At 36.3% G+C, this 19,161-nt stretch overlaps 1 protein-coding gene across 1 annotated transcript; it reads left to right on the forward strand.

Annotated features, from left to right (window-relative positions):
• Nucleotides 1-2,198: 2,198 nt before the first annotated feature.
• LOC106070616 (ER degradation-enhancing alpha-mannosidase-like protein 3) lies at nucleotides 2,199-15,766 on the forward strand. Its single transcript, XM_056044636.1, has 10 exons — nucleotides 2,199-2,328; nucleotides 3,376-3,486; nucleotides 3,778-3,929; nucleotides 4,119-4,244; nucleotides 4,881-5,092; nucleotides 5,627-5,768; nucleotides 6,436-6,560; nucleotides 6,738-6,882; nucleotides 8,650-8,771; nucleotides 9,077-15,766. The coding sequence occupies exons 1-10, from the start codon at nucleotides 2,207-2,209 to the stop codon at nucleotides 10,811-10,813; spliced, it is 2,994 nt and encodes a 997-aa protein (XP_055900611.1). The 5' UTR covers nucleotides 2,199-2,206; the 3' UTR covers nucleotides 10,814-15,766.
• Nucleotides 15,767-19,161: the final 3,395 nt, after the last annotated feature.

A 19,161-nucleotide genomic window follows, 5' to 3' on the forward strand; every position in this document is an offset into this window, starting at 1 on the left:
GACGGGGGATGGGAGCGGGCAGGGTTTGAGCCCTGGACCATCGATAAATCTGAACGACATTCCAGCGTGCAAACCGCACGACCAGGCAGCCATCCATAAACTTTAGCCTGCCTTTAGTGTATTATAAAGTACAGACATTACTTCAAAAGAGAAGATAATTACGTTCTAGACATATCAATATGTCAATCTAGTAATGCCTGTTAATCAGTGACAAACTCTGCTAAGACGTTGTTTTTTTTTTCTGTCTGATTCAGGCAGCCCATTTAGATATACCCCTGGTAGCCTACACTAACTAAGGGATCTTTAGTGGAGAAAATTAAATAGCTCACGCAAGAATTGGAAGCCCTCTCCCTTCTCAAACCCCCCCCCCAGCACTGTCGTTTTCCCGACCAACCGAAAAATGTTACAGTAGTACATTTTTAAAAATTATAAGGTTAGAATGTAGGCCTACCAGAGCCAGTTAGTGCTTTTGGACGCCTCCAAGTGAGAGTTTGGCGGAATAAATCGCTCCGCCTGCCTACAAAAACCAATGTCTTGTTTGTTAAATAGCAATTCAATGGAGATACTAATAGGCCTACACGTTTGCGAGAGGACTATCCGTGCTATTGTTGCTTTCTAAAAATGTGCTTCGTTTCTGTAGGCCTAGTCTTGCAATATTAATATTTCGCGTAAGAGCCGCAGACAAGCCGCAGATCGCATGCGATCACAGTTCTATACTGTCTATAGGCTCAGTAATTGCTAGATCTATATCTGATGTAAATTAAAAAAAAAAAATATGCAAAAGGAATCAAGAAAAAGACTAATGTCATGAATTGCTTGTTATATAAAAAAAAAAAGATCTTAGGGATGTGTGATGTGTAGTGGCTCAGCGCATAAACTGCAAGTCTGTCTATCAATACGGAGCTTGAATTCCGACCTGAGCCAAGTTAATGTGTTAGCTGAACACTTAAGAGGCAGCTAGCTGTCAGTCGTTCAACCATAAAATATCCGAGCTGGACTGAGATTTGTGTCTTGAAAACTTTCTCCAAGACCTTCCTCCCCCCCCCCACATGGACACACAAAAGAGATTGGACTAATACTATAGTACCGGGGTATGGAAGATGCGATATAAAATAAATTATGGCTTTTATATAGCGCTACTTTCATGCTTATAGCATGCTCAGAGCGTCACAGTTGTGGACCTGTGGGGGAAGGGGGTATCTTGGAGAAGGTTTTTCCGTGGGAACGAGTCGGGTGTCGAACCTCGAGCCCCCTTCTAGCCAAGCCAAGTTAAGTTCAAGCACACTTAGCCTCTTGACCACGCTTTCCACAAAAGAAATTATAGAAGGAGATAATGTAAAGAATGTGTTTGAACAAAGGGCACATCTTTAATTTAATTTAGCCCCAGTTCTTTTTTTTTGTTTTGTTTTTGTTTTGGGGGGGGGGGACTTTTTTTTGTGCATCATTGACATTACAGTTAAATGATTAAATGGCTTGGTTCTTTGTAGATCTAGGACTAGATCTAAAGATTGCAACGATTTAAAAATATTTTCTTCTAGATTTGATGACTCCAATAATATAGAAATTGATTTTTTTAAATCAGTCATTTAATATTTTAATTGCTGCACTACCTCTAATATGGATTAAATCTATACCTTCATAAAATAATATTTACTATGGAACTTCAAGTTCACTTAGCAATGAAAGGCATCTATCTTTCTGCATGACAACCCACTAAAAAAAAAAAAAAAAATTGCAATTAAAAAAATAATTAAAACAAAAATCTTACACTTATAATATAGACGTTACAAAAAAAAACAAAAAAAAAAAAACAAACAAACATCAAAATCCTACGCATTTCATGTGTCAATCTAGTCATGCATGTTAATCGATGACTTAAACTCTGCTAAGTCGTTGGTTTTTCCCACTTGCTTGGGAAGAAGGATCACTAGTACGAATTTGTTCTAGCGCATGGAATAAGAAAATTGTAAAACAAAATGCAGCTAAATGTGGGTAGATCTTTTAAATCTAGTTTTCTTTGTATAAATATTGAGATAGAATCTATAAGCCTGCAAGATTATATAGTACAATATATTATAATATAGACTAGATCTAGAATCTACTAGATGTACCAATATATAAATTAAAGTATGAATAGTTTTTTTTCCTCTGTCAGTTACTCTGGCTTATTTATTCTTTTTATTTCAAGAAATGGGATATTAAAAACATGGCTCTAATGTTTACAATGTCGGCAAGAGTGTTGACGTTGCCTTTTCTGTTGATAGTGTTAAAATATTTTATGTTTTGCAAAGCAGGAAGATTGGGAGAAATAGACATCGATGCTTACAGGTTAATTTTATTTATCTAGATCTATTTCTAGACTAGTATTTTAAGTAATAATGTTATATTTATATCTAATCTAGATCTAATATTATTACATCTAAAATTCTAGATCTAGAATTAGAATCTAGATCTATATATATCTACATCTAGAGTCATTTCTGAAAGTAGTGAAAGTCAGAGTGTAGAGTCAGAGTGAGAGAGTCAGTCAGTCAGTGTTGTCAGTTAAAAATCTCAAACTTAAAATGTTAGTCACACTAAGACGACTAAGTTAGTGTCAGAACAGTAGAGTAGTACTACTACTAGTACTAGATATCTAGTGTCAGTTGTTGAATTGTCAGTGAATGAAAGAACGTCTCAAATGACTCAAGCAAGTATTCAAGTTACTTAACTTAACTTGACTTAAGTTTAACTATAATGATAGATCTAGACTCTAGTTATAATTATAACTCTATAACTATAAGTTATAAGTATAATAAACTATAACTTAACTAATAAATAAGTAAAAGTAAAAGGTACTTAGCCTAGGTAGTCTTATACTTATAATAAATCTAAATCCATCTTTATCTCTGTTTAATATCTAAATAATCTATTAATAGTATTATTAGTCTATGATAGATCTAAATCTAGATATCTAGATCTAATTACTAATTAGAGTCTACTTAATAATTCATTATATTTAGAATAGATCTAGATCTATCTATAATCACACTATGTGTCTATTGTCACTATTCACTATTGTCTATTCTATCTATTGAACTTTGATACTGAGTTAGGTCTCCCCCCAAAAAAGGACAGACTATGGCAGTGTCATCAGCGAATTAGTGAATTTAACTGAGTCATAGAGGCTTCTTATGTCAATAGTGTAAAGAGTGTACAATACCAGATAAAGTAAACAACCTTGATTTGTGGAGCCCCAATACATATTGCTCAAGTTGACAATTTGGTGTTGTTGACTTTAATAACCTAATGCTTTCCAAACTTTCAGATAATATTTGATTGCATGTTAAACAATTTCATACATAATTTTTCTGTCTTTTTATTTTGATATTTCAGAGAAAAGGTCAGACAGATGTTCTATCATGCTTATGACGGGTATTTGAACTATGCTTACCCATATGATGAACTACAACCTTTAACCTGTAAAGGTCATGACACTTGGGGCAGGTGAATGATCATTACTTTATTTGCATATGGTTTATATATGGCATATAAGTATTGTGCCTAACTAACCGTCAACTTATGTCAGCTTATTTGAGTTGGGTGGTCTCGGAAGCATCCTAAATATCCCAAAGTTCAAAATCCCAGTTTTCACCAATAACCCAAGACCCCTTGGTTTTTATACCTAGTGGTTTAACACTCAGCCACCATGCCCCCATCAATTAATGTATTTGTAACACTACATAGAATCACTGACCTTGAAGCATCAAATTAATCACGTGTTTCTTTCCACCGCAGCTATTCTCTAACATTGATTGATGCCATGGACACATTAGCTGTGATGGGAAACTATACAGAGTTCAGACGAATAGCACAGATTTTAATTGACAAGGGAGAAAGTTTTTTTGACATTGACATCAATGCTTCAGTGTTTGAGACGAATATTCGGAGTAACTATTTTATCTAAAATATTACACTAAAGATTGTTAATATTTACTTTAAAAAAATATGGCTTAATTCCTAAACATATTTATGATTAATTCTCTAAGTTAAGACTCCTATGTCATAAAGTAATTCTTCTTTCAAAAGATTTAATTATCGTGTCTCTTTAGTTGCTAAGTCTAATTTTTTTTTTGTAGTTGTTGGTGGATTGCTGTCTGGACATTTGTTAATGAAAAGAGCTGGAATGGTTCTAGAGCCAGCCTGGCCATGTTCTGGGCCTTTACTAAGGATGGCAGAAAATGTGGCCAGGAAAATTTTACCAGGTGACCAAAATTAACTATTTTACAGTTGTGGACTTAACTATTGCTGCAATAGTTGATCATATTAAAATAAATATCAGTCATTGCACCACTTTCAATGCCATTTGTTTTTTTCTAAGTAAGAGCATGACTAGACTTGTGGGACATAGGTTTCATTTTCATTGGTTTAATAAGTTTGATTTTGTCCCATTTAAATCTCAAGCTTAGTGTCCCCATAACCCTATTTCATTATAAAACTAATGCTGTTGGTGATTTTTTTTTGTTATTTCAAATAAAAACAAATGAAAAAATAGGACAGCACCATTATAAAGATACTTTACCATGATTTGAATGGTGTTTTTACATAAGACTTAAATATTAGTTTTGGTCTGGCTTAGGTATTTAACTCTTAGGCCAAAAAAGGTCCCAATGACTAATACCAAGAGATTTAAAAAAAAAAATTAAATTGGGTAGTTAAAATCTTTATATAGAAAACTGGTTCTTTATTTAATGGCCTTATCAATGAACTTAATGGGACATATCAATATATTTATCAATGACCTTCATATGGGATAACTATCAAGAAGAAAGATGTCACACATGAAACCTTGATGTCCATGCAATAAACATTTGTGTTTTCTTCCTTGTATTTTTGTTTAGCTTTTGACACTCCCACTGGAATGCCTTACGGTACTGTCAACCTTCGCCATGGTGTACCCAAAGGGGAAACAACTGTGACCTGCACTGCTGGAGTCGGCACATTTATAGTGGAGTTTGGTGCTCTTAGTCGTCTCACTGGGGATCCTATATTTGAGAAGGCTGCTATACGAGCCATTAGAGCTCTTTGGAAATTTAGGTCACCATTAGGGCTGGTATAATGATCTCTATTTTTTTTTTAAATCGCTAACATGTAATGTTTATGCTTTTTTAATAAATTTTTGACATTAATACTAAAGGGTTTAAATAATAAAACTGCTAGTCATTCAAATATCACCTGCAATATTTCTGAAGACAAGTGACAACTTCAAATGTGTCTATGACATCCGCTGGAAGGAGGACAAGTGACAAATTGGTGTCTATGACATCAGCTGGGAGGGGTTACTAGTGACAACTTATAATGTGTCTATGACATCAGGTTTGAGAGGAGGACTAGTGACATCTTTTAATGTGTCTAGAAGAGGGGAGAGAGAAGGTAGAGAGTCTTTTTTGTCATTGTGATGGTTATGTGCTACTGGCTTTTGAGATTGTCATTTGTACCTCTTTTTTGTACAGATAAAGAAAAGCAAAAATTAATACTTAATGAATACAATTTTAGTCATAGTAATTTTTTTATTTTACAAGTTTCTTAAATTAAATTTCTGTCATAAATACAAAGAATGATTCACAGGTTTTATTTATTTGAACAGCTAGGTAATCACATTGATGTCAGCAATGGCAAATGGACGGCACTAGATTCTGGGATAGGTGGCGGCATTGACTCTTACTTTGAGTATTTAATTAAAGGTGCCATTATGTTTAACATCCCAGAGTTACTTCACATGTTTAGAGGTAGGTTTACCCTAGAAAATGTTGCCAATGTATCTTCTTATCAGTACCACCAAAAACCATTTTGCTAGTTTTAAAATAGAATTAGAAGAATTACAGAAATGGGAATAAATGTTTCCACCCAGAAAAATGGCAATTATTAAGAGTAACCAAAAAAACTAAAGCAAATAAAAACTACCTACTTTATTAATGGTAATCCAGTTATGCAGACTAAAAACTCAATATGTCTAGGTGTTAAAATAAATGAAAAGATATCATAATAAAAAAGCACTAGCCTTTCATTTATGTCTACTTAAATAAAGTTGATATATATTTTTTTGTAAATATTGAAAAGAAAAAGTTTAAAGCACAAATTTTCATGTCGTATGTTACGGTTTGATAGATGAAATTAGTTATGTACTATACAATGGTCCAGAACTCAAACCCTGTCCTCTTGTGTCCTGCTAGAGGTTTTGGTTAGGACGTAATAATCTTTAATTTGTAAGGGACATTTGAAGCATGTAAAAAGTAGTCTGTAAAGTTACATATTGCAAAGGATGTGTATTCATACTTGTTGAATTAGTTGTAGTTTTATTTTGTTTTTAATTACTTATATTAATTCTGCAAAGCAATAAAGTTTTTTTTTTTTAAATGTCAAATGATGAAACTATAATTGAAAATCCCTGAACAGAATATGAAGTGCCCATCAGAAAATATCTAAAAAGAGGAGACTGGTATATGTGGGCCCAGATGAACAAAGGAAGTATAACTCTACCTCTGTTTACTTCCCTTGATGGTTATTGGCCTGGCATTCAGGTTAGTTGATTAGCATCTCTTTGTTTATTTGTTAAATTTAATCCCACTAAATTATCAGTCAAACCTCAGCATAACTTTTCTATTCCGTAATTCTTCTTCCACTCTCTTTTGTTTTTAGTTTTGTAAATATGAACCAAACAATTCTTTACTGTTTCAACATTTTCGTTTTTGTCTCAGACATTGGTAGGAGACTTGGATGATGCTGTCAAAACTATTCACAATTATCACCAAGTGTGGAGACAGTTTGGTTTCACGCCAGAATATTACAACATTCCCAAAGCTGAAGTCCATCAAGGCAGAGAAGGGTATCCTCTAAGACCAGGTACAGTTATTTATAAGACCAGGTACAGTTATTTATAAGACCAGGTACAGTTATTTATAAGACCAGGAATAGTTCTTTATAAGACCAGGTATAGTTATTTATAAGACCAGGTACAGTTATTTATATAACCAGGTACAGTTATTTATAAGACCAGGTACAGTTATTTATAAGACCAGGTATAGTTATTTATAAGACCAGGTATAGTTATTTAATAAGACCATGTACAGTTATTTATAAGACCAGGTATAGTTATTTATAAGACCAGGTATAGTTATTTATAAGACCAGGTATAGTTATATGTAATTCTTGTAAATTACAGATGTTCCTTCAAAAAAAAAAAAGATAATTTCAGTTCTCTTGAAGACATGAAGTCCATGGGACAGATGATGTAAAACTATCCCATTCTTGTAGCAGATCTTGAATGAGACTTTTTATCTGGTGTCATGTTTGCCCAACTGTTATGTGGCCTACTGAATGCCCAACTGTTGAGTGGCCTCCTAAATGGCCAACTGTTATGTGGTCTCCTGAATAGACAACTGTTGAGTGGCCTCCAAAATGGCCAACTGTTATGTGGTCTCCTGAATAGACAACAGTTGAGTGGCCTCCTGAATTGCCATCTGTTATGGGGTCTCCTGAATGGCCAACTGTTATGTTGCCTCCTGGATGGCCAACTGTTTTTACTTTAACAAGATAAGGTTACAAATACAGCTAGATGTCCTCCTGATTTAAATATTTTTTATTCATGTCTTTTGTAGGTCCAATGCAATGACAATAATGAGCAGTACTGGACTGTAGTTGTTCTTTTTCTTAATGACCCTTTCATCAGCATGCTCTTCCTGCAGAGAAGAATTAACTTGGTCAATGACTTGCGGGTCAGCCTTTGTAAAGCAATCCAGCTTTGACTTAATTCAGGAGCTCCTCAAGCTTGTCTACCTAAACTACGAACACAGCTTGAAATGGTCATAAGCAGAAAAAAACGGAATATTGACCTGACCCCCTTATGCCATAGTTTCTGACTAAAAGGAGGAAGCAGTTTGATTGTGCGTTGTAGCATTTCCTCTTTTTCACCAACACAAAATAAAGAAAGTAATCGAATGATACAATATTTTTAAAATATAAGAATATATAAATATACCCTTTTATGATAGTTGAATGATATAATATTTTTAAAATATAAGAATATATAAATATACCCTTTTATGATAGTTGAATGATATAATATTTAAAAAAAAAATTTATTGATAAATATTCCCTATACCCATATAGTTGAATGATAAAATATTTTAAAAATATAATAATTGATAAATATACCCTTTTATGATAGTTGAATGATACAATATTTTTAAAATATAAGAATATATAAATATACCCTTTTATGATAGTTGAATGATATAATATTTAAAAAAAAAAATTTATTGATAAATATTCCCTATACCCTTATAGTTGAATGATAAAATATTTCAAAAAATATAATAATTGATAACTATACCTTTGTTAAAAAACAGTTTTCTACTTCAAAATCTTTGTGCCCATACGATTGTCCTACTTTTATTATTTTATTTATTTATGAAGCTCATTCTAGATACAGGTTTTTTAAAGAATTAAATGAAACATTTAATCCAGATTATAATCAATTATATCTATAGTCATTTATCTCTGACGGTTTTTCTTTATTAACTTGAAAGCCTAGTGCAGAAACTGTTTTGTGGTAGTCTAGGTTTTATAACAATGATAATATTGTGGGGTTTTTTTTGGTCTATCTCTCAGAGGTGATAGAGAGCATCATGTACCTGTACAGAGCCACCAAAGATCCTTACTTACTGGAGGTAGGAGTGGACATTGTCGAGACGATAGAACACAGCGCTCGCACCAGTTGTGGTTATGCTACAGTAAGATAACAACTTTGGACTTTATGTGTTTCTTTTTTTTTTTTTTTTTTTTTCACGCATTTTTTTTTTTTAGACTTTTATTTCTATTAGGAATCATTTTATTAAACCAAATTAAGATGAAACTAATATGCTGGAACAAGTTAGTTAACATCATTGATTTTACCAACAATAAAAATATAGTGATAGTTTGAATACAATCTGAAAAAAACAGCCCTGGTACTTTTACTTATAATTTGTTCCTATAATGGGTTATCTTTCTTGAAAAGTTTGTATCTATTTCAACGTCTATTTCATTTCTTGATCAGGTGAAGGATGTGAGAGATCACCAGCTAGAAGACAGGATGGAATCATTTTTCTTGGCCGAAACCACAAAGTATCTGTATCTCCTGTTTGATCAAGACAACTTTATCCACAACAATGGCAGCCATGGGGAGGTCATTCACACTCCTAGCGGTAGCTGCGTGATTGAGGCAGGAGGCTATGTGTTCAACACCGAGGCTCACCCCATCGACCTGGCTGCAGTCCACTGCTGCAGTGCTGAGAAAAAAGAGGAAGATAGGATCCTTGAAAACTTTCACAACAACCTTGACCTTCTGTCTCTTTTGGATGTGTTTGATGAAGCCGATGATCTCCCTTCAAAGAAAAAAACACGAAGGAAAAAATCTCAACTTTCCGAAGATTCAGTGGTTATTGATGGTGACAGAGCGGCCATTATTGGAGGCCCCACTTTGGACTCTGATGCTGTTGTTAGTGAAAATATTGACTCAACAAAATCCGCAAGGGAAGCAAACATCGATCATGAGGAAAAGGTGGAACATTCAAAGTCCGAGTCCAAACACCATCTTGAGGTGATTGACATGACCATATTCACAGAGAAGGAACGTAACCTGACCCACCACTTCATGAAAGAGCAACAAATCAAAGAGCTGCTGAAAAGTTTGTCTGGCCTCTTGGCCAACAAAATGAAGGAGCAGTACAGGGCTACCGATATGGAACATCTTGCCGGTAATGTGGCCAGAAAAATTCTTATAGCCGGGGGTGAACAGGTTGATGCAGCGCAAAATTCGACTAACAGTTCTGTCTCCATGGATAGTACAAGTGTTACTGATGGGGATCAAGTCTATATCATTGATGAGAAAGACAGAGGTGATTCGAAGTCAGTTGACAATAGTGTTATTGGTGAAAAAGATGATAACTCGAAAAGTAAAGTTGATAACATAGTTGAGAGTGCAAAGGAAGATTTGGCTACTGAAGACCAAAAGGACAGCTTGTCAGACAACCATGAACTAACTGAAAATATAGAGTTTGGAAGTGGGAATGTTGATTCCAGTGTTGACAGTGCTCAATCAAAGTCAGAAATTTCTGAAGCAAAGACTGTAGAAACACAGACGGATATTCCTGAGACTAAGGCTGTGGAGTCTCAGTTAGATAACTCAGCGACAGCTTCAGTTCAAGAGAGCCCAAACCCTGTGCTGTCAGACAAGGTGATCACGTTGGACATAACTTCAGATGGCGACATGGTCAATGTGATGCAGCACAAAATTAATTTGGAAGGGGAGAACAAAGTCATTGTCGTTCATTTGCAGAAAACTGACAAGGAAGATTCCTCGGGGAGTACAGAGACAGAAGAGGCAGAAACCAATCAGGAGGATGAGAATGTCAGGCCAGCAGATGCTACAACAGAGAGGTTCAAAAGTCACATTGACCTTCAGATCCAGTCACAGGAGAAACCAGAAGATTCACAGACACTCCTGTCAGCTAGCCCACCATCGGAGAGACCTTTGACCTCCTTGGAAACGAAAAGGAACAACCTGCTGACTTTGACTACCAAGTTTCTGAACATTTTCTCTGGGAGTAAAACTGCTACAGAGAAATCGGAGGCCGACTTGGAAGGGGACAGAACTCCAAGTTTAGCTGGTCTCTATGCCTCCCTCAGCAACTACACTATCAGATATTTCCATGACCCGGCCATTTTACACTGCCCAGCACAAAGTTTCCACAGAAAGATCTCTGTGTACGGGGAAGTTTTTCCTGATGAATAAGCTTATGCTGAAACGTGCAGACAATCATGTGTTGATCACCTCCAGCATTAGTTTTACAGAGCTTCCATGAATGTTGCCTACACTGGTCTCATGTTTCTGTTGGATTTTAGAGTTGGCATTATGTGAAATTTAATTCTTGATGAAAAGTATTATGAGCAATAATAGACGTTTTTAAAACAAGTTAAATATGAAATATTTATTTAACTTTCATAGTGAATAAGAAGTGTAGTGTAATAGTGAATCAGAAGTACAGTGTAATAGTGAATCAGAAGTGTAGGGTAATAGTGAATCAGAAGTGTAGTGTATTAGTGCAGCTTAAATTCTCCACTTGTGATTAGAGGCTCACCATTTATTCATCGGCTGCTTTAGTCATAGATTATGGCACATGTAGAGTGAACAAAATAAAAACTTGGGCATTGGCTGTGGTCAAAAGTTGTGGCCCACACGGCATTTCCTCCCCTCTTCACGCAGCTGTTCGGTCCAAACAGACAACAATTAGCCCATATTGTTTGGCATTGGCCAGAATGTTGTACTGAGAGCTACAAACTTCCAAAGGGTCACCAGCTCCTGATTTTATTTTTAGAGTTCAGCTTCCTCCTCAAAGCAACGGTGGCTTGGATTCAGAGTTTCAGGTGGGTAACCTATTAATGTTACCAAACCCCTCCTGCATATCAACAAATAGGCCAGTCTGTTCATCTGTGATGTCCTAACAATGGTTTGTTCTTTCCTCGTGGCTCCTTTTCTCTGTAAAACAATTCCAGCAAATGTTTGCATTAAAGCTTTCTTCACTTAATAGTTTTCATGAGCTTCTGGTTGGATTTGTAAAAGTCAAGTTCCCCTTTCAGACCTTGCGATCTATAGGGCAGATGATGTAAAGGTCATCTGTTTCTATGGCTAACTATCAACAGGAGTGTCATGTGGCCAGCACCATTAGAGCTGGGTGGAGTCAGAGGTGCCCAATTATCTCGAAATTAAAAATCCTAGTCTTCACCAGTATTTGAACCTTAGACCCCCCAGTTCAGAAGCCAAACGCTTTACCACTCAGCCACAATGCCTCCTGTTTGCTTTTGTAGACTAACAAAATCTTCTGTATTTCCTTTTTTTTTTCTCCTGATATCACACCAAAATAATCATGTATTTACTCTCAAAAGCGTGAATCCTTCATTTAAAATTCAGCTTTTTACAGTTCTATCAATTATATGGAAACTACTAGTGAAAATTTCAATTTTACTTACAGCCTCAAACTTTCCATAGTTATCATCAAATTCGTTTGAGTGAAAGTCTGAGAGGCTTCCTCTCTATATGCTCTGGATAAAACAATATAGTTTTGTATAGGTCATTAGCTTTTGGTCGGCATGGGTCCTAAACTCAATTTCAAGACTCTCCTTCCCTTGTCATATTTGACCCCAGGCACTTCAGCAGTGTATTTTTTTCTGTGTGCTTTTAATGCTAATTTCTGGTACCTGGTAAGGATTATCTTCAGTTCATCTTTTATCATCTTCAAACTTCAGGAGTGGGTAATCAGTCCCACTGTTTGTCTCCCTCATTTGCTTACATGATACCATCTAGCACCTTGCATTAGACACCTTAAAACAGGTTTTACAGCCTTTAGTTCACTGCCATGTTTCATCAAATAAATTGTACACCTAGTTTCCATCTCTTCAACGTCAGTGAAGTTTGAACCTTTAGTGTTGAAAGTTGAAACAAACGATGAATAAACATGACATAAACATATAACAACAGCACCAGAGTACAGTGTTATTGAGAGAAAAACTAAATGGTTGGCTAAATAATGAAAATCGAATCATATTGTAGCCTCCTTTAAGGACTGAACCATGGACCGTTTAATCACTTCTAAGTAGAATGTCCATTAGTGGGAAGTGTGGTCGAGAAGCCAAGTGTGCTTGAACTTGGCTTGGCTACCTAGAAGGGGGCTCGAGGTTCGACACCCGACTCAGGCAGAGTTGTGTTTATTGAGCGTCTAAAGGCAGCACAGAAAACCAACTCCTAGATACCCCCTCCCCCCCCACTGGTCCACAAATGAGATTGGACCAAAAGCGCTCTGCGCATGCTATAAGCATGAAAGTAGCGCTATATAAAAGCTATAATAATAATAATAATAATTGTTCAAGTCCTCATCGGAGCCTATTTATCTTTCATTATATCTCTTTGTCTTCTTCCGACAATAATCATTGTACCCTAGTGCTACAGAAACATGTCAGGATTAGAGTTTAGAGTTTACTTTGTTTTTTCTCCTCCTTTGTAAGGTTTTATCTCCCTTCAGGCTTGTAGGTGTCTGGTAATCCTAATTACAATGTAGACCTACTGATATTTAATTCCCTTTGTCCTTAAGTTTTACTCATGTCAAGTTTATTTATTGTACTGTTTTATTAGTTGATGTTGCTGTAAAAATAAAAAAAAAAAAAACTGGTTGAAAAAGGTCCATACCATTTACTTGGATTTATCTACCTGCAATGTTTGTTCATTTAAAAAAAAAAGGATTGCCAACTTGGGTCTAGAAAAAGATCATTTTAGAAAAATTGGACATTTTGGCAGCTATAAAAAGCTCTGTGAATGACTCAAACAGCAAATGGATCAGGCGTGAACTAAATGTAGATGTTTATTTGTTTAACATTTGCCTTTCTAAAAGCTCTGGACTCTTTTCATTGGCAATGTGTATCTTGTCTTAGCCTTACACAGCTCATGGTGTAGAATGGACAAAGCCCTTGAATTCTTGGTATATAAAAATGTGAAGTATTTTCTATTGATATCCATTGTTGCAATACTTGATTGTGATGTTGATGGTGATGTTGATTGTTATGTTATTGTGATGTTGATTGTTATGTTATTGTGATGTTGATTGTTATGTTATTGTCTGCCATTCCATTTATTGGGAAAGAATTTTTATCATTGTAAAAAAAATATCTTGCAATGCTTTTTGTTTATTGAATACTGTGTGTTGCTGTCTTTGATTTCAGTATTTACTTCTGAACAAGTTTGTTAGGTTTAGAAATATCTAAAATAACTGTGCGCAACAAAGTGTTCAATTGTTTTATTGTATTTGATAAGATGAAATTTCTATAAACCTGTTTTCTTGTCAGGAGCCCCAAATAGAAAACCAAATATCATTATTCTTGATATTGTAAAAGAATGTTGTTATTTGTTTCAATATGGCTTTAATTACGTATAGTGAGTTGTTTACAAGATACAATGTAGGAAAGTATTGGAATGTCACTCTTCCTGTACAAAGCTGCCTAGCCATAAACTTTTCTGATATTGGTGTCAGTGAAATGTAGCTTTTTTGTTTTTTTAGTTCTCCTTTCAGACCTTGCAATCTATGGGGCAGATGATGTAAAGGTCATTTATGGCTGTGGATAACAAGAGTGTCTTGTGGCCAGCAAACAATCAACCCTTTTTACTTGTCCCCAACTAATGTCAGGTACCCATTAGAGCAGGGTCAACTCAGAGACGCCCTAAAGATCCTGAAACACAGGTACCCATTAGAGCAGGGTCAACTCAGAGATGCCCTAAAGATCCTGAAAGTAAAAAATACCAGTCTTCACAAGGATTCGAACTCAGGACCAACAATATTCAAAAGTCAAAATGCTTTACCACACCGCGGGAGTGTCTCCTGAAATATAGCTTTCAAGTCTTGTTAATGTTTATCAGTAATTATTGTCTCTAGCCATCTGATTGTATTGTTATGTAGATCATAGCCAGGACTTTGTACATTGCACTGCTCCTTGCTCTTCAGACTCGAAGACAAACTTTATTATTCTTACACTGTGCTGTCTTTCACTTGACAGTTTCTGGCCAGTAGGACTAATTCAAATATTTAAAGATCTTTTCTTGCACACATTATTAAGGGATTGTCTTTGATTAAGGATGATTGCAGCTTTTCATGTTACAACTGGGTATGTGACCTGCATATTTTGCCATATCTGATGCAGACAAAGACATCTGGAGAGGTCTAGTTCATTTTCATTATTCTTATGTTTTCTTAAAAGTGTGACCTTTGTGAGAGCTCTCCAGGTGACTCTTTCAGAGGCCATCTGCAGCCAGCTGCTTTATTAACTGACTACTAAATGGTTACAGTTTGCATTTCAGTCAGCCATTCTGTGTTGTATTTCCTTGAGTTCCGTTTGTGTGTCTACTTGAGAAGTTTGTGTATGGCCAGCTAGTAGTTGGATGATCATGATGTGTTGCCCTTTTAGAATTTTTTAGTGTAGCTGCTATGTGGAGAACAAGTGATATGGTGGCTCATTTAGAGGTTGTTTGTAGTCAACCAATGAATAGTTGAGTGTGGTCTTTGATTTTATATCACTGCTCCTGGGGTTTAGTATGTGGTCAATCTGTGGAGTCGTTTTGTGTGACTTAATTCAGGAGATTGTGAATGACCAGTCATTAAGTTAATTGTGAATGACCAGTCAGTAAGTTAATTGTGAATGATCAGTCGGTAAGTTAATTGTGAATGACCAGTCAGTAAGTTCATTGTAAATGACCAGTCAGTAAGTTCATTGTGAATGACCAGGCATTAAATTAATGGTGAATGACCAGTCAGTAAGTTCATTGTGAATGACCAGTCAGTAAGTTCATTGTGAATGACCAGGCATTAAATTAATGGTGAATGACCAGTCAGTAAGTTCATTGTGAATGACCAGGCAGTAAGTTAATTGTGAATGACCAGTCATTAAGTTAATTGTGAATGACCAGTCATTAAGTTAATTGTGAATGACCAGTCAGTAAGATTAATTGTTATCATTTTTATTTATTTATACAAATTCTGTCTTTCATACAATGTTGTTATCCCACAATGCAACACACTTTGTCAATGTGTTTTTTTTTTTCTTTTATCGTCTGCTTATATTTCACTGAGACTGAACTTGAATTATTGTCAAAGGCAGCTGTTATTCATGTTCATTTTTAAAATAAATTCATTTTTATTTTAACTGATACTTGACTTCATTTTCATTTATTATTTACCATTTCAAAATTCATTATAGTTCAATAGACTTTTTTTTTAAAACATAAAGTTAAATAGTTATACACAATTAATAACTTTAAACTCCACACATTTTGTAGCCTATTTCTCTTATCTAACACTTACGAGATCGTTTAAAAGTTGAATATTTTAAGACTAGGAGAGATTTATAGGTATTTAGAAATGTGACTGACTTTGTTTTAACTCTTTCCTCTCCGTAATTATTTACCACATTCTGGTGGAATCAACGTTGGTATCGTCAGTTAGGAGAGAAAGAGTTAAAAGGGAATTTTGTTGGTTCTTTTAACACTGCATTAAATTATTTAAAATATCGGATCACAGCATTGACCTTTTTTCTTCTCAAGTGTCAAAACAATAATAACAAAAAAAAAATGAAAATAAAATTTAGGTTGAAGGTCATGATAACTCGTTTAGAAAGAGAAACTGTTTTGTCCTGAACTTGTCGCTTCTTCTTTCAGTCTGCACAAACAAATGTCCACAACGCAAGAGGGTTATTAAGACCAAAACTCAACAGGTCTGCAAGTTGTCGACCATGGACCATCTTGAGGACAATCAGAAGCTCATTTCATTAGCATGCAGCTTACTGGCCATCATGTGAACACACGACATTTTGACCATGGACCATCACGAGGACAATTTGAAGCTCATTACATGACCGTGCAGCTTACTGGCCAACACGTGTACACACGACATTTTGACCATGGACCATCATGAGGACATGCAGCTTACTGGTCATCACGTGTACACACGACGTTTTGACCATGGACCATCATGAGGACATGCAGCTTACTGGTCATCACGTGTACACACGACGTTTTGACCATGGACCATCATGAGGACATGCAGCTTACTGGTCATCACGTGTACACACAACATTTTGACCATGGACCATCATGAGGACATGCAGCTTACTGGCCATCACGTGTACACACGACATTTTGACCATGGACCATCATTAGGACATGCAGCTTACTGGCCATCACGTGTACACACGACATTTTGACCATGGACCATCATGAGGACAATCTGAAGCTCATTACATGACCATGCAGCTTACTGGCCATCACGTGTACACACGACATTTTGACCATGCACCATCATGAGGACATGAAGCTTACTGGTCATCACGTGTACACACGACATTTTGACCATGGACCATCATGAGGACAATCTGAAGTTCATTATATGACCATGCAGCTTTCTGGCCATCACGTGTACACACGACATTTTGACCATGGACATCATTGCAATTTTATAATATTATGAAGTTAGTTTTATAGTGTGTGTACATCTTCCCCCTCCCCTTACAGCTCTGTAAAGCTCAGCATTTTTGTTACCAATTCACTGTCAGATATCTTCTGGGTAGAAGTCGCACACGCCTACCCTGTCCATAGGATTACATTGGTGCATAACTATTGTAAATCAGTACCCGTAGTATTAACATATTTTGTAGGCCTATATATTCAGAGAAACTTTTTTAAAGCTCCAGTTTCTAGCGCAAAACTGGACCTCACATTTTCACTTTTCTATGGAAAAAATGTTTAAGTATTCTGTTAACAAACATCTTGACTTATCTCCCTTACACCCAAGTTTGTAATTAATTTAAATTAGTTAATATACAACCCACAACATAACACAATCTACCAATGAGTTTCTAACACGTTGACCTTTTGCACAACATTAAACATGCTCAGCATCAACACACAAGATCACTTCAAACAGCTGGGAGATCGCCAACGTGTTAGATTTGATAAACACATTTCTGGTAGGAAGCACACTCACTTGCTAGCTAACACGTTTTGTTTGGTCTCCGATGTCTCAACCCTAATGGGGGCGTGCATTTGAAATGGCACTGAAAAGCTCAACAAAGACATTAGTTAAAACTTAAATGGGAAAAGTACGCGCAAAGAAAAGAGAATTCATTTTTTTCACAGTGTGTGGAAGAATAAAATGTCATATTGAACGTTTTCTCGTGGATGATAAAGATTATTATTATTATTATAAATGAACGAGCATTCATTCTCTGGCGCTGTCAGGGTCGAGTTTCGCTAAAGAGAAACAAAATTCATCGTAGTCCCTTTAACAGTTTCCACTGAGGAATTTTCTGGTGATGTGGCAGGTCTGCAGCAGTACCGCCCTCTGACAGGCAACGAGGATGTTACCAGGAATGTTTATAGTCATTCTCTGGCGCTGTCAGGGTCGAGTTTCGCTAAAGAGAAACAAAATTCATCGTAGTCCCTTTATCAGTTTCCACTGAGGAATTTTCTGGTGATGTGGCAGGTCTGCAGTAGTACCGCCCTCTGACAGGCAACGAGGATGTTACCAGGAATGTTTATAGTCATTCTCTGGCGCTGTCAGGGTCGAGTTTCGCTAAAGAGAAACAAAATTCATCGTAGTCCCTTTAACAGTTTCCACTGAGGAATTTTCTGGTGATGTGGCAGGTCTGCAGCAGTACCGCCCTCTGACAGGCAACGAGGATGTTACCAGGAATGTTTATAGCCATTCTCTGGCGCTGTCAGGGTCGAGTTTCGCTAAAGAGAAACAAAATTCATCGTAGTCCCTTTATCAGTTTCCACTGAGGAATTTTCTGGTGATGTGGCAGGTCTGCAGTAGTACCGCCCTCTGACAGGCAACGAGGATGTTACCAGGAATGTTTATAGTCATTCTCTGGCGCTGTCAGGGTCGAGTTTCGCTAAAGAGAAACAAAATTCATCGTAGTCCCTTTAACAGTTTCCACTGAGGAATTTTCTGGTGATGTGGCAGGTCTGCAGCAGTACCGCCCTCTGACAGGCAACGAGGATGTTCCTAGGAATGTTAAGGGCCTTGAAGGTGTCTGTGAGGTCAGTTGTTATTATCCCCTCGGTTGATATAACAATGGGGTATATTGTTATTTTGGACGATTTCCATAGACGCTTAATCTCCAAGCCTAGGTTCCCATATTTTCTTTGTTTTTCTATCCTAGTTTTTTCTTAAATTATGAGACAGTGGTACGGCGATATCGATAATGGTAGCGGTTTTTTCTTTTTTATCGATGAACAGCAGATCCGGGCGATTGAAATCTACCGTTTTGTCGGTCAGAATAGGCCTATCCCAGTACAGCAGATGTTAAGTAGACTCGAGACATAATATTATTATGTTAGAAATGAACGAGTAGTCATTCTCTGGCGCTGCCAGGGTCGAGTTTCGCTAAAGAGAAACAAAATTCATCGTAGTCCCTTTAACAGTTTCCACTGAGGAATTTTCTGGTGATGTGGCAGGTCTGCAGCAGTACCGCCCTCTGACAGGTAACGAGGATGTTCCTAGGAATGTTAAGGGCCTTGAAGGTGTGTGTGAGGTCAGTTGTTAT

This window comes from Biomphalaria glabrata, chromosome 10, assembly GCF_947242115.1.
Source record: "Biomphalaria glabrata chromosome 10, xgBioGlab47.1, whole genome shotgun sequence".
In the NCBI taxonomy this organism is placed as follows: domain Eukaryota; kingdom Metazoa; phylum Mollusca; class Gastropoda; family Planorbidae; genus Biomphalaria; species Biomphalaria glabrata.

Coding starts and splice junctions, on each gene's coding strand:
- LOC106070616 (XM_056044636.1), top strand. CDS start 2,207: ATGGCTCTAATGTTTACAATGTCGGCAAGAGTGTTGACGTTGCCTTTT. Junction 5,093..5,626: donor TTAGGTCACCATTAGGGCTG/GTATAATGATCT, acceptor TTATTTGAACAG/CTAGGTAATCACATTGATGT. Junction 8,772..9,076: donor CCAGTTGTGGTTATGCTACA/GTAAGATAACAA, acceptor TTTCTTGATCAG/GTGAAGGATGTGAGAGATCA.